Source organism: Oncorhynchus clarkii, chromosome 12 (genome assembly GCF_045791955.1).
Source record: "Oncorhynchus clarkii lewisi isolate Uvic-CL-2024 chromosome 12, UVic_Ocla_1.0, whole genome shotgun sequence".
Classification (NCBI taxonomy): Eukaryota; Metazoa; Chordata; class Actinopteri; order Salmoniformes; family Salmonidae; genus Oncorhynchus; species Oncorhynchus clarkii.
The window spans coordinates 31370943-31386671 of record NC_092158.1 but is presented as its reverse complement, the minus strand read 5'-3'; the positions used below and the strand labels follow the sequence as shown (position 1 = coordinate 31386671).

Here is a 15729-nt window from a genome sequence, read left to right as displayed (position 1 = left end):
ACAGATTGCTATATGTGGTTAGCTGATACATAAAATACCTATCCAGGCGTTGTAAGATCTGGGAAGCGTCAGCAAAGCCTGGGCAGAAGAAAGTGCACGTTATATAACCGCCCAGGCTCACTTTCTAATTGGCGCAGAAGCTGTCAGTCCAAACCATGCTCTCCAATGGACTACTTGCTTTCTGTCAAACACAGGCCGCCATGTTCTGTCCCCGGGGGCTTGTAGATTTCTTGGAGCAGAGTCTGCCACGCCGAGGAGTGCGTAAACAGTGTTCTGGGCTTCAAACTTCGCGCTGGGTTTATCCTAAAGAACTGAACTAATCGCTATGAGCCACCCGTCCTCTGCGGGCGGCGGGGGCGGAGGACTTGGTGCCGGGAAAGCAGGAGGAGGAAAGCACGGAGGTTCGGGAGGAGCTGCGGCCGCTGCTGCTGCAGTCGCCGCCGCCGGAGTAGGAGCTGTGGCCGGGTCTGTCTCGGCTCTACCTGCCGCTGTTGTTTCCTTGCCCTCAGCAGCACTACCTGGACAATCTGCTGAACTTACAGCCTTGTTTGAGTGCCCGGTTTGTTTTGACTACGTTCTGCCACCGATTCTGCAATGCCAGGCCGGGCATCTAGTTTGCAACCAATGTCGTCAAAAGCTGAGTTGTTGTCCAACTTGTCGAGGCCCTCTTACCCCGAGTATCAGGAACTTGGCTATGGAAAAAGTTGCCTCTACTCTACCGTTTCCTTGTAAGGTAAGAAAATACAGAGATGCATGGAATCCGAAATACGCGGATATCTGATTTTTAACTAGCTTGTTGTACTTATTGCCAATTAATAACTCGATTGACAGCTAAGAGAGCTCGTAGTGACTTTCACAAGTGTGTGCGCGAGTCCCTCGTGCGCTCCGGTAACTAGATCAAAACGAGTTCTGATGATGATACAAGGTCCAGGTCTGTAAATCTCCATACTGCATCTTTCCTATCAGATCTCTTCCAGTGTATTGTACTTTGGTAACGTTACATTAAATGAGTCTAAAGCAAACAAAGTGTATTCGAATTGAAGGTTTGGACGTTGATGCCACGCAGGGGTTACTATTGCATCTCTGCTTTAAAAAAAAAAAATGTTTACTACTGGGAAGTAGCTAGTTATGATCTATACTGTGTCGTCATGGTTAGTCACTTGCCATGTAATTGTCAGAGAAGACCATAATTGAATGGACCACAACATTGAAGAATGCTGGCCTGGCAAAGTACAAGAAGCCCTTGTCTGAACTAACATTGTCAGATAAAGTATCTGGTGTTGTCATAAGGACCAGATGTGTTGTCATTGTCTTTGTGAATCATCAACAGTACATTCTGTAAATCTGCTCAATCATTCACACAGTTATGACTGCTCAAATTACCTTTACAAATCAAGAGGTTCAGTTTGTAGTTCACACCCTTTCATTGGACCTGCTGAGATGGTGCTGATATCATCACTCTTAACTGCTCAATGAGGGGGTTCGATTAATCTTGCCTGTGTAGGTGTGTCTTGCACCGGCTGAAAGATGATTGCATTCCATGTGGAACCAGGCTGCCCCCCCCCCCCCTCCCAGTGCGTGAGCCAGGTGCCCCTATGTTCAACTGCAAAGTCAGTTCAAAACAAAAGTGACATAATTAAGGATGTGTTGTCATTTTTAAGATTCTGTGTTTTCCCATGCAAAAGAGAATTGCTTTTGATAAATATGCTTTATCTGCCTTCCCAGTGAGAACTAGTTGGAAAATTCAAAATGTATTTTATGGAAAAGAGCTTCTGGATGATGCACCATGCTGCCTTGTTGACAAAAGGATGCCTTACTGTTTGATTTGAGAAGGGCTCTCCTCCCTCCCCGCTTTCAACTGATGACATGACAGGCTTTTGCCCGGTTCAAACTGGGCCAGCGTAAAATAACTCCCTCAATGTCCCAGGGTCTTGAGGGTCATGAATCCCTTTGGATTCCGACATTCAAAATGGAGCAGAGGAGGCTTAATGTGTACCATTAAATTGGCTCTCACTACTCTCATTCATGCTTGCTTGGATCCACTCAGTCAAGCCATCGCTTGACTTCATGGTAGTGTGAAACACAGAAACACATGTATTCCCTCTCTCTGTCAGTCAGGGCAGTAGCTCCTGCCTCTTAATGGTGCTGTGATTGCATTGTGGCTGCATTAAAGATGTATCGGCGCTCTGTGGTGCTACAATCTTTTGAAAGGGGATCCCTGCTTCATCTTCTCATTCTCTGGCTGAGGCTAAAGGCTGTGTCAGAGAGAAGCGGGGATAAAGAGACTAAGGTCAGTCATTTGGTATTTAATACCTGCCTGTATATCCATATGTCCTCAAGTGTTTTCGTTGGGGTGCTAAGGCCTCTGTGAGACCCAGGCCTGCTGAGACGAACATTTGAAAGCTGTATGAAGCCCTGCCCTGCCATGTCCTTCCTTGTCCTTCCCAGCCCTGCCTCAGTCGTCAGCCGAACCATCTTCAGCCCTCATCTCTCAGTAGTACCAACAACACAGTAACCTTAACCTTCCTTGTCCTTCCCAGCCCTGCCTCAGTCGTCAGCCAAACCATCTTCAGCCCTCATCTCTCAGTAGTACCAACAACACAGTACCCTTAACCTTCTCTAACTTCCACTGAGGACCGGTATCACTATGACCGATAACAGCACAGGACTAAGCAGACCCTTGACCCAAACATGACAGCTCTTGTTCTTCCAGTAGTTTTTCCTCTGAATGTCTGTGTTTATCTTCTCTAAAGCCTCAGCCCACTGCTCCACTGCACATAGAGGTGTTATATGGTGGTTTTATGCATGCCCATTTCCTCAGGAGCAGCTCAATGTTTAGGCTACATCACTGATGGTCTTTCTGGACATCCTCCCTCTATTCAGTGAGCTCTGTTTTATGCAGCTACTTTTGATGTATTTTGGACTTTTCCCAACCAGGTCCTCTCCTGGTGTTCGTGTTGTAACTGTCTCAGCGTTGGCCTGCAACCGCGTAATGGGATTAGACACGGATATGCTGAGCCCCAGGCCTGCCTGCCTCCCTGCCTGCATGGGCTGACAGTTTATTTCGGTAGGAGTCAATCTATTCTGGACCGGTTCCTGTTTTTTTTTTGGTTGTTCACACACACACTGCCAACTGCCGGCACTCAACTGCTTTCCTGACGGTTTATTGTTGGCTACGAAAGCTGATTCTAACAGACGCTCGGGTGCGGACAGACAAACGCACACCTTTTTGGACCCCTCTAATCACACCCCTTTTCTGAGTCATTTAGAATGGCAGAGCCTCATTGCAGCAGACGGGGAACAACACACACAAACATCATTATACACACTAGGAGTCGCTTATGCATCATAATAGTAATGTCTCATATTCTCCCTTTCTCACACACACACACACACACAACAGGTAGGCCTACTCACAAATCCTCTCACACACATTCCCTCCCACACACACTTACCTCCACTCCCCTCCACTCTCATAATGGAGATTTTAATGAGAAATCAGCAACATTTCAAACTTCAGCTGAGCTTAGAAGCAGATCAAAAGCCCATACACACACACTCTTGCTCATTCATTTTCTCTCTCTCATTAGCCTATCTCTTTCTCTCCCACACAAACACATGCAAACATTGTTCCCCTCCTTTATGAGGTGTGTTCCCTCCATAATATGGCTGAGGGAGTGAGGATGCCTAGCCTGCTGCCTCTGGCTAATTTCACAGTTTCGCTGATTGCAGGGTGACCCATGTGCCCTTGCAGCTTTTGTTGAAATCTGGCATTGGGCCATGTGAACAGACACACACACACACACCATGAGACAATTGTCTTAGCAGGAAAGATGCACTATTTCCTGTTTATCGAAGAAAACAAAATCCTCTTAGGGAATTCTGGTTACTCATTTTCAGGAAATGAGTTGACGACTGAATAAACACACTTGAATGGAGAGGAACTCGAACATGGTTAATTCCACTCAGGATATTTGGCATTTCCACTCAATAAAAAACCTTAAGCTTAAAACTCGATTTCAGGGTGCAGGTGTTGTTGGGACATTCTCTTTTTAGGAGCAGTAAAACTGTTAGCAGGTCGAGAATCGTCTTCCCCTTATTTCATGATTGGTTATCCCAATACAAGTACAGATTTTAATTGGATGTGTCAGGTCTGTATTGATGGACTATTTATGAAATGCTAACTATGTCTGGTCCTTCCACCCTACAGCATCCCCCTTGCGGTTGCATGGCCTGTGGTGCTGCGCTGGCCTGGCGCGTCACTCCTGAGCATGTGATTCTTCACTTCAGTTCTGCCTCTATGGCCCCATGTTATTTTTAGAAGCAGGCTATGTGACATCTGCTTTGCATACTCCTCTGCCTCCGAGCTGAGACCTCTGCTGGGAGGGAGCAGGCAGTCTGTGTGTGTGAAGTGTGGTTAAAGTTGTGGCGTGGTTAGTCGATAAAGCAGGACGCCTGCTGAGACGTGTGTTAGAGAGAGAGCAGGGCTGATGTATGACAGATGGTAGTTCAGCTCAGTTGTGGTGTGGATGGAATGGCTGTTCATTTGGTGTGTTTTACATTATTCGTGTGAGAGCTGTTTCCTTACTTTGGTTGTTTTTGTATTAGCAGTCTTGTTGGTTGTATACTTTTGCGTTACCTTTTATTCATTAATTATTTGTTTTCATTTGTTAGGATGTCAAGTCAAGGGAGGTGTTAGGAAGTAGGACGGTGCAATGTTTGTTGTGATTGTTTTTCAGTGAATGTATCAACTGCTCTGTACAGCAACATGTCTGTAGTGCCACTATCTCCTAAAGGGAAACGGAACTGCAGTGTTTATTTTTTAGGCTATCAATTTAAAATGATAGACATCATTTGGAGATGAAATGGAATTGCCAATAAAATGTGAGTTTGTAATGCAGGGAGGATGTAGAAGATCCTGCGAGTCAGTATATCCGACCTCTACTAGCTATTACAGCTGATGCGATGTCTCACCATGGGGGTTTCTAATGGGGATTTGATTAAACCAGCATTAGCTGTCTGGATCGCACTACTGCAGTCTTGTTAAGTGTGTGATTTAATGAAGAGGATCGTGAGCAGACTCTGGGGCATTTTATCTCCTCAGCTCTCCTCTCCTCTCTTCTTTCTCCTCCTCAGTCTTCCCCTGCATCTCCTTGGCTCTCCTTCTCAAAGCCATCATCACATTTTCACACTCAGTCAACCTGAAAATATCATCCTACACTGTAGGTTGCCAATCCAACCCCATCCCCTCTCCCCCTCTGAAGTGTTGCTCTCCTGTGTGTGTGTGTGTGTGTGTGTGTGTGTGTGTGTGTCAGCGTTGTGATTGACACGTGTGCTTCTGTGTTGCGGTCTTGGGGTTCTAGCTGAGGGGAGAGTCTCTAGCCGGAGCCATATGATAACATGTCTACCTGTCTGTCGTATTGATTGTTCCAGTAGTGTGATATGCTTTCCCTTGCATAAATGTATAGAACTGTCTTGAATATCTGAAAAATCCCATTCCATCTCAATATCTCATTCTACTGATGTTTGCGGTAGGATTAGTGGTCACCAACCTTATCTGAGTCAAGATCACTTTCTGAATCAAAATACAAACCGAGATCTTCCGCTTAGACTTTTTTAAAACATGACTTAAAAAATGTAATCCTATGCCACATGAAGTTATTAAAAACATTTCTGTAGCAATGAGGTTTGTGGAGTAGGTTCCAGTCAAATAAATCCCATTCAGGGACTTGGTGAACACACACAGGCCCAATACATTATCACCGCATATTGGCTTTGCTTGAATTGCCCTGCCAATGCATTATTGTCCTGACCATTTGTTTGGTCGGCTATTTGATCACACCGGCAATCGATCAGTTGTATTACTTATGAGGCACAGCTGAGTGAACATACATTTTAAATAATTTGCTTTTTATTTTTTATTTTACTGGGCTGATTGTGCCTGCATCTGATGGTCAGTCTCAGCGCGGGAGAGAACAGTAGTGCGCTTGATTGGTTCTCCGGGCCCGCTGGGAAGGCAGAGTTTGTACCTTCAGACACATGAAATGGTTCAAAAATCAGAACACGCAGGGCTGAATCGTGTGCACCCTACCGCCAACTGCGCAAGAAAAATATTTTTTTGAGGGGAACTCGAGGCTTTATCGTTGTTTTTTTTACCGATGTTTGGCGACTAGAAATGCCTTGGAGATCGACCTGTCGATCGCAATCAACCGGTTGGCGACCACTGCGGTAGGGTGTGTATGGTTGCTGTGTGTGTTCACCAAGCCCCTGAATGGGATTTATTTGACTGGAACCTGTTTTCATCATGCTGTATTAGCAGCCTGGGCTCAGTGGGGGTGAGATGTACTTGAATGAATGTCATCATGAAAACAAAAGAACATGATTTATCTGCTTTATGAGCTCCTAGCCCAGCTACCACCATACCGGTCCCATTCTATTATACTGCTGAATCACAATGACCAGATCTTCAGTGTGTCCTCTAGTCTTCCTTCCTCTCCTTCCCCTTATCTCTACTCCTCCTCCTCCCTCTCTCCTGTGTGAGGAGTCATTCACACCTGACTGCACCATAAACCCGTCAGCACTGAATTGAATTGCCTGGTGATTAAGAACACTGAGCACCCGTCTGTCTCTGCGCGATGTGGGTCTTTTAATCATGCCTTTTCTCACTCGTCATTCTCTTCCTCTCATGCTTTTTCTTGTTATTTCCTCATTCACTATCACTCATTTATAATTTATTTATCTATTGATTTAACCTTTTATTTAACTAGTCAAGTCGGTTAAGAACAAATTCTTATTTACAATAATGACCTGGCAAAAGGCCTCATTCTCTCTTTCAAATGAAATGTTATTTGTCACACGCGTCAAATACAACGAGAGTAGACTTGACCATGAAATGCTTGCTCACGAGCCCTTCCAACGATGCGGAGTGAAAGAAAAAATTATAGAAATAGCAACAGGAGAAATAAAATCCAGAAGGATGAAGCTAATATACAGGGAGAACTTCCCCTTCCTGTTCTAGTCTTGCTCCCCATCTCCTTCCCTTTGCTCTCACTCTTTAATCATCCATTATTTGGCAGTAATGGAGGCTCCTGGTCCTTTTTGGCTTCAGGGGCATCCTGTTTGTCCTTGTCCATGGCACTTGTCCATGTTGCACTGCAGTGTATGGGTTTGTGTGTGTGCATGCGTGTGACTCATTACATCACACGACTCCAGCTGTCTGATTCAGAGGGGTTGGGTTAAGTGGGGAAGACACATTTCAGTTGAAGGCAATCAAGGCATACAGTTGTACAACTTACTAGGTATCTCCCTTTCCCTAATTGTAACCTCACCTGATACTGTCACCCACAGCTAACACTATAAATATTTAGCCATGTACGCTGCAGGGATGCTGACAGTTAGCTATGCAGCTTATGTAGGGGTGTGGTTGTCTGTCTGCACATCTATCCATATGCATTTCAGTGTCTTTATGAGTGTGTACACACTATGTATGTGTGCCTACTGCCATACCGCTTGTTTATAAACTTGGAGGTGGTGGGTGTTCTGAAGGCATTGCATTAGCAGAACCTCTCCTCTGGCAGGACCTGCTGCTGAATCTGTTGTTTTTAGACTGAGGTGTGTCCCTAGCCTCCAGACACAAGTGCACACGCATACATGTACCTCCGGCATCTCATCCACATCCCGTTGAGGGAGGTATTAGAGGCTGGCCTTGGATAGGGGGGACACAATGGAAAATATGCTGGGGAAATCAGTCGGCCAAGGCCAGCTGCTCTTCGATCAGCTACCTGCCAGAATCAATGAAACCAGCCCCCCCCCCCCCCCACACACACACACACAATCTGCAAGGAAAAGGCTAGAGGATGGTGAGTCTGCTCTGGAGTCCAAACAGTCTGTCCTACAGGGGCAGATGGATGCAGAGGGAAAAAGAGAAGGACAAAGAAAAACATGGGAGAGGAAGGCCAGGGGTTGTTGACATAGACAATGTACAAACTGAATAGACACATAGTCAACATATAGAACATTCAATGGAAATCCAGTAAACAAACTCTGGAGTATAAACTGATTTACACTGAGGATGTATCTCAATATGCAGAGGGAGGGATGCTGCCGTGACGAATACAGTGCCCCCCCCCCCCCCCCCCCCCACACACACACACACACACACACAGGCAGTGTGTCTCCCCGCCTCCTCCATTCGTGTGTGTGCTGCAGTCGTTCGATGGGGGAATGTTTTTGCGCGGCGCCTTGTCTGTCACCGCGCTGAGCTGAAAGGAGAGCACAGCAGAGTGTGTTTGTGTGTTATGCAGGCATTCCTCTGTCCAGCTTCAGGTGATTCAGTAGGCGCTTTTGCTGTGTGTGACAGCCACTATTCTGCTGTTGGTCGTGTGTTTAGCTCGGTAAGCCATCGAGGAGGAGCTGTCATTGAGGGCTGTTTGTATTTGACTGCAGCAGGAGACCGCCAGGAAGGGAGGGAGCAGGAAAGGGGGAGCGCTGGAACGAGTGAAAGAGAGACAGATGTTACCCTCCATGTCCATTGGTCTGTTCATCTTCTCTAGAGATGCTGCTTGCTAGTGTTTAGCTGTGTGGCTGATACAGCACATGCCTGAGCCAGGCTGAAGTCCTACAATGGCGGTACTGAATGTTCTCTCTGGGTAGAGGACAGACAGCGAGGTAGCTAGTCAGCTGGGATCCATGCTGCTGTGTGCTTCGCATCAGACTGTGTTTGTGTGAGAGAGAGAAGAGACTGAATTCCCCCACAGCAGAGAGGTTCGGAGCTCCTCGTGGCTTTGTTTAGGCTGTCTGGCAGGAGAGAAACATTGGGCTGACTTCAGTGTGTTCAGTCAGAGGCACAATAAATGTGTGAGCTGAGCTTGGCAGGTGCCTGAGTACTAGAGGTAACTTAGTGTGACTGTGGACCGGACAGACACAACACCCATTCATTCACACTTAGAGAGACATGCATGCCATTGACTGTGTGGAACCGATATTAGGGACTTTGTATATTTTCAGCCGTTACTGCACCATTAGAGCAGTCAGTTAGGCAGGCAGCTCTCCTTACACCTCAGGCTGCCGTTACATTACAGCAGTGTGCTTTGGGGACTGATACTCAGATTGCTTTATGTAGCCAGCAGGCCAGCTGTGGAGCCCCTCATCTGTCTTACCTGGCTTATGGTGGAGCCGGAGAGGTATTCTATCCTTAGAGTGCAGAAGGGATTTAGCACCTAAACTACTTGAGACTTTGAATTCAGCAGGACTTTGGTATACAGGAATTGAGATTTGGATTGGATCCGCTTGTGAAGGAAGAGCGCGGCCATTGATGGGTCTCGTGGGGGGTTATAGTAAAGACTCAGTGGTGCGTGAAATTGGTTGAGGGATAGTGTGTCAGACGGGGGTGTGTGTGTGTGTGTGTGTGTGTGTGTCCATTCTCACACGTCATGCTGTGCCCTGCATCCTGCCTGCCTCTCCTGAGGGAGATGGCTCAGTGGCGCTGCCTGCTGGGGTGGCACCGCCATCACGGGGTCAGCACGGGGGTCACGGCAGGGGCTGGGCTGGGGTCAGAAGTCAGGGTTGCGGTGGGGGACACGACTCGACCAATCTGCCGCACCAATCCTCAACAGGGGCGCAAGGTGAGTACCTTAATTTACTCAGCAACCTTTCATACAGTTTAAACCTAGTATTTTTACACCACACTTTAGATCAGCTAGATACTGCTAAAAGAGCAATGAATAATTTATAAACCCTGTCTTTAAGGTGTCTCTCCCCTCAGAGTTCTGTATTCTTTTGAGAAGAGTTTGTCATTGGGGGTCTTGCTGCTGATGTGAGGGTTGTTATGCCCAGAACCGTTTTTACCACCAGAATGTAACTCGTTTGATGAAATTCTTGCCTCTGTTCTGCATGATGTTGAATATTTAGCAGCAGATGAAGGAAAGTCTTGTACTAAAATTAGAAGCGCTTTCCTCTCACCATGGCATCAAAACAATGTTGCTGTATCTCATTTTGAAGCCTGCTATTGCAGCCAAGGAAAGAGTGTGACTGAAGGAAAAACAATTGGATGAGAAGAACAGGTAATGGAACGTGTGGTGTTCAATCCGGGAAATTTGATGCCTCTAACCCAATTACTAGACAGTCTCTCACTGCCGGCCAATCTCATCCCAAACTTTTAGCCAGATTGCTATTGATCCTAGTGTGGGAAGAGGAATGGAGAGGAGGTGGTGGGTGTAATGGCTGGGGTTGGAGAGGTGGGGGGAGATGGAGAGAATGCAGACGGCCCTCTGTGACCCATTCCCTGGCCAAAAGGGTAATCAAACACCCCTGGTCCGGCAGCTGGATGACTGTTCGGGACACATGAGCCTCTGGGTACTCTGTTCAGTAGTCTGTCATTATGACCTCATCACGCTTCCCAGGCAGAGAACCATGAGGTCACTGCCTCTCACTGGAACTACAGGAGAGGACCACACCTGTTCTCTTTCTATTCCTCACCAGCTTCTTGCTTTTCTTCTACAGTTCACCATTGTTTTTTCCTTTCCCTTTGTTTTTCTCTCTGTCTACCTCTACATCTAATGTTTCCTCAGCTTCCGCAAAGAAACATGAGCTTGAACTTCACTCTACTTTCTAGAGTTTTCCATGTTAATTAACACTATCAACGTTTCCTTTTACTGTGGGAATTGTGATCGAATCAGCGCAATATTATCCACTTTCAATGCAACATACCAAAACAAACTATGCCAGACTGAGTATGCAAAAGTAAATATGCAAGAGATTTTGTTGTAGGCAGAAAGCATCGGAGAAGGATTCTACACAGACCGGCAAAGGATAACCAATCAGAGCTGCAGTAGGCCTATGCAAATGGTCCATTGCCATATTTTATTTTATTTTATTTCACCTTTATTTAACCAGGTAGGCAAGTTGAGAACAAGTTCTCATTTACAATTGCGACCTGGCAATTGAATCTGTGCCATTTACTTTGAACTGGACTGTGTTTACAGCATGAGCAGTCATGAGTAGATGTGCTTGTTTTGAGATCAAAGCAAGAGCTGCATGTAGCCATGTGTGAGATATTAGCCCAGTTATAGATCATTTGTACTGATTGCTTCCTACAAGAGCACAAACCGTGTACATTTCTAGACATCTTTGAAAATCAAGTCAAGTAAAGGGGTCGTGTTGTATTTTGAGACGGACTTGAATAAGCTAAATAGGTAGAGGGAAGCATCATTTGTCTGATTCTATATAATAATGGTATGGGAATGATGCATTTTATTTTGTAAAGTGGTTTCTTGCATCAAACAACATTTTCACTCACCTTGTCTGAAGGACAAGTAGGTTCATGTCAACAGGTTCATGTCAAGCTCTGCATGGTTTTGTTCAAACGTCTCATGGAATGTAGGCCTACAATAAACACCACACTTTGGCTGCTACTGTGAGCTATTTCCATTTGGGATTGCATTTTCTCCATTGATGATGGTAGACCACTCTGTTAGGTCTACATTTATGATCAAATAGCCACAGTAGCCTACTTGGCCACTGTTAAAACTAACTTAAAGCGGGTACAGCCTCAGTGTTCACAGTGAACACGCACTGGAAGTTGCACAGAATTTTCACAAAGTTCAAGTTTGCGCTCAGTAGACCTGAAATTTGCACAGTGGGATTTTTTATTTTTAAGGAACGTCTACATCCACTTGGTTATTCTCTTGATCTCGCCACCCTCCTCGCACTTCTCTTGAGCTCTTCCCTCCTTTTTTTGCTTACTTCATCCATCTTCTCTCTCCCTTTTGATCATTATTTTCCCTCCCTCTCTCTGTCTCGTGGGGCATTCCAGCCATCCGTGGAGAAGAGAGAGAGAGAGAGCTGCAGGATGGAGGCTAGCTAGCAGGGTTTGTGTTCTGAGTCTGATGGCGGTTAATGATGCAGTCTTCTCCAAGGAGTTAAGTCCCCTCAGCACCACCATCACTCCCCCCCCCAGGGCTCTGTCTCAGAGGATCTGCCTAGACAACACACACAAATGTACAGTATGCGTACCACCATCTCACTTTCTCCAATCTGCTCTGTCAACGTCAATATGAAATAAATCGTTCCGTTTATAGTCGAGGTCGACCGATTTTAATCAGCATGGCCGATTTAATTGGGGCCGATTTCAAGTTTTCATAACAATTGGTAATCTGCATTTTTGTACGCCGGTTACATTGCAATCCACGATGAGACTGCGTGGCAGGCTGACCACCTATTACGCAAGTGCAGCAAGGAGCCAAGGTAAGTTGCTAGCTAGCATTAAACATACCTTTATAAGAAAACAATAAATCTTAACATAATCACTAGTTTAACTAGCTTGTCCTGCGTTGCATATAATCAATGCGGTGCCTGTTAATTTATAACCGAATCGCAGCCTATTTTGCCAAACGGGGGATGATTTAACAAAGCGCATTTGCGAAAAAAGCACAATCGTAGCACCAATGAACCTAACCATAAACATCAATCCCTTTCTTAAAATCAATGCACAAGTATATTTAAAAAAAACCTGCATATATAGTTAAAATATTAATGTTAGCAGGCAATATTAACTAGGGAAATTGTGTTACTTCACTCGCGTTCAGTGCAAGGAGAGTCAGGGTATATGCAGCAGTTTGGGCCGCCTGGCTCGTTGTGAACTGTGTGAAGACCATTTCTTCCTAACAAAGACTAAATAAGTTGCCAGAATTGTACATAATTATGACATAACATTGAAGGTTGTGCAATGTAACATTAATATTTACACTTAGGGTTGCAACCCGTTCAATAAAATATGGAATGGTTCTGTATTTCACTGAAAGAATAAACGTTTTGTTTTCGAAATGATAGTTTCCCGATTTGACCATATTAATGACCTAAGGCTCATATTTCTGTGTGTTTATTATAATTAAGTCTATGATTTGATAGAGCAGTTTGACTGAGCGGTGGTAGGCAGCAGCAGGCTCATAAGCATTCATTCAAACAGCACTTTCCTGCATTTGCCAGCAGCTCTTCACAATGCTTGAAGCACAGCACTGTTTATGACTTGAAGCCATTCACCTCCCGAGATTAGGCTGGCAATACTAAAATACCTATTAGAACATCCAATAGTCAAAGGTATATGAAATACAAATTATATAGAGAGAAATAGTCCTATAATTCCTATAAAAACTACCTAAATCTTCTTAACTGGGAATATTGAAGACTCATGTTAAAAGGAACCACCAGCATTCATATGTTCTCATGTTCTGAGCAAGGAACTTAAACGTTAGCTTTTTTACATGGCACATTGCACTTTTGTTTTTGCATTATTTAAATCAAATTGAATGTTTCATTATTTATGTGAGACTAAATTGATTTTATGTGTCTTATATTAAGTTAAAATAAGTGTTAATTCAGTATTGTTGTAATTGTCATTATTACAAATATATATATATATATATATATCTCACTCAATCAATTGGCTGATTTAATTGATATCGTCTTTTTTTGGTCCTCCAATAATCGGCATCGGGTTGAAAAATTATAATCGGGCATCCTCTAGTTTATAGTTCTGTTTTTAAGCACAACGACTAAAATGGCACTAATGTACACTACTCCACGGCTGTGATCCCAGACTCTCATTGACTGACCTGTAAAGTCTTCCATCAGCTTAGTCTGAGGCCCATTAACCCAGGTACCTTGTAGTGTCTGGACCAGGTCTCCCAGCCAGCCCTGCTGCCTTGTGAAGAGTAGCCACTTAGCAGGACTGATGAGTCTGCAACTTCACAGGCCTGATGGAACACATCCTGGAGGGAGGACAAGACACCTCTACCTCAGAAGGAGTGCTTCCAAAGTGCCTCAGCCAGTCAGTCGATACCAACCCAGCCCGGCACAGCAGTGAGGAAGTTGCCCAGGTGAACGTTGTCTTTGTCTGAGAAACTGTTCAATAATTCAGTGTAGCTAACAACTTTTAACTGTTAGAACAGGCCTGACTGTTCCACTCCTGCACAGCCAGTGAGGTAGTTTGTGTACTTTGAGTTGGTCATCTCAAGAGGTAGTGGTGGGAGAGAAGCTGGGTCTCTCAGCTGAATTGAGGTGGGGTTGGCAGTGTTTTACTGCTGCTTCAGGAGGTTGTCTGTAAGTTAATTTTCTAGCAATGCCCTCACAGTTAATGGTCACACAACTGGGTGTTTATATTCATCTTCTCAAATTTGAGATGGTTACATGTCATGTCATGTGTTAATTGATTGCTGACCAGCTTATAATTGAGGTTGGCTGTGTTGGTTTTTGGACAGAATTTAAGAGCGAGAATCATGGACTCTGTTTTTTTCACTTTAAAATGTATTAAAAAAAAAACACCATTGATTTCATAGTAAACCATACAACTCCATGCACAAGGACTACTTAATAGTTTACACTGAAACATTTGATAAAAATGATTTTGTGGTTGAACTGTGCAAATGTAAACTTTGGTAACGGAATCTCCCTTCAGTTTTATATGCGAACGTGGTTTCCAAAAAACTCTTAAATATCTGCTTCGACTTAAGATTCAAAGATGTCTGCAGAAAGAATACGGTGTCTGCTATTTATTTTTTATTTCACCAGGTAGGCTAGTTGAGAACAAGTTCTCATTTACAACTGCGATCTGGCCAAGATAAAGCAAAGCAGTGTGAACAGACAACAACACAGTTACACATGGAGTAAACAATAAACAAGTCAATAACACAGTAGAAAAAAAAAGAAAGTCTATATACATTGTGCGCAAAAGGCATGAGGAGGTAGGCGAATAGTTACAATTTAGCAGATTAACACTGGAGTGATACATGATCATGTGCAGGTAGAGATACTGGTGTGCAAAAGAGCAGACAAGTAAATAAATAAAAACAGTATGGGGATGAGGTAGGTAAATTGGGTGGGCTATTTACCGATGGACTATGTACAGCTGCAGCGATCGATTAGCTGCTCAGATAGCAGATAAGTCTCAAACTTCAGCGATGTTTGCAATTCGTCATGGCTATGTCATGGCACCATGTGTTTTGAAGTGGATTAACACCTGCTAACGGAATTAAATCATGGGTCCCTGATGTGTACAACACAGAAATGCATAATTGGACATCGCAGAACACAGTAGAGTACAGTACAATAACTGTACCTTTATTTTTCTTTACTTTATTGTATTTGACTTTACTCTACTGTGCTCTACTCACTGTACAGTAAGTTGCTGTACTGGACTCAGTACTGTGCTCTACTCACTTAACTGTACTGTGATATCCAAACTTGTGAAACATTCGTCTATGATGGGTTCAGATTTGGTACAATGCATTAACATCAAGGCCAGGGTAGACTGACCAAATTTCAACTACTTTTCAATGGCAATGGACTTCCAGTGTCGGTCGGTGCTCAGTGGGTGAGGATGCTGCTTACAGTAAATGGAAAGAGGGGGCTCATGGGTAGGTGTCAGTAAGAACTGGGTGAGGTGACATTAACTGGAGAGAGAGGCAGAGAGGGGGTGATAGAGAAGGGTTGTTGAGACTGACTGTTTAAACACTTTTGGTTTGACCAACAGAAAGACATTTATGAGCTGTCACCAAAACCCCATACACTACCCACCATTGCGACCTGTACGTTCTCGTTGGTTGGCCCTCGCTTCATACGGGTCGCCAAACCCACTGGCTACAGGTTATCTACAAGTCTCTGCTAGGTAAAGCCCCGCCTTATCTCAGCTCACTGGTCACCATAGCAGCACTCACTCGTAGCACGCGCTCCAGC

The 15729-nt window shown here is 44.6% G+C and overlaps 1 protein-coding gene across 2 annotated transcripts in view; it reads left to right on the top strand.

The window, feature by feature from the left end:
• Positions 1-186: 186 nt before the first annotated feature.
• LOC139423051 (E3 ubiquitin-protein ligase Siah2) overlaps positions 187-15729 on the top strand; it is a 29912-nt gene continuing 14369 nt past the window's right edge. Inside the window, exon 1 of one of the 2 annotated variants that reach the window (XM_071174654.1) lies at positions 187-733. In XM_071174654.1, the coding sequence (XP_071030755.1) occupies positions 326-733 (408 nt within the window). In that variant the 5' untranslated portion in view covers positions 187-325. The remainder of the gene's footprint in view (positions 734-15729) is intronic. The other variant, XM_071174655.1, reaches the window with a different exon arrangement.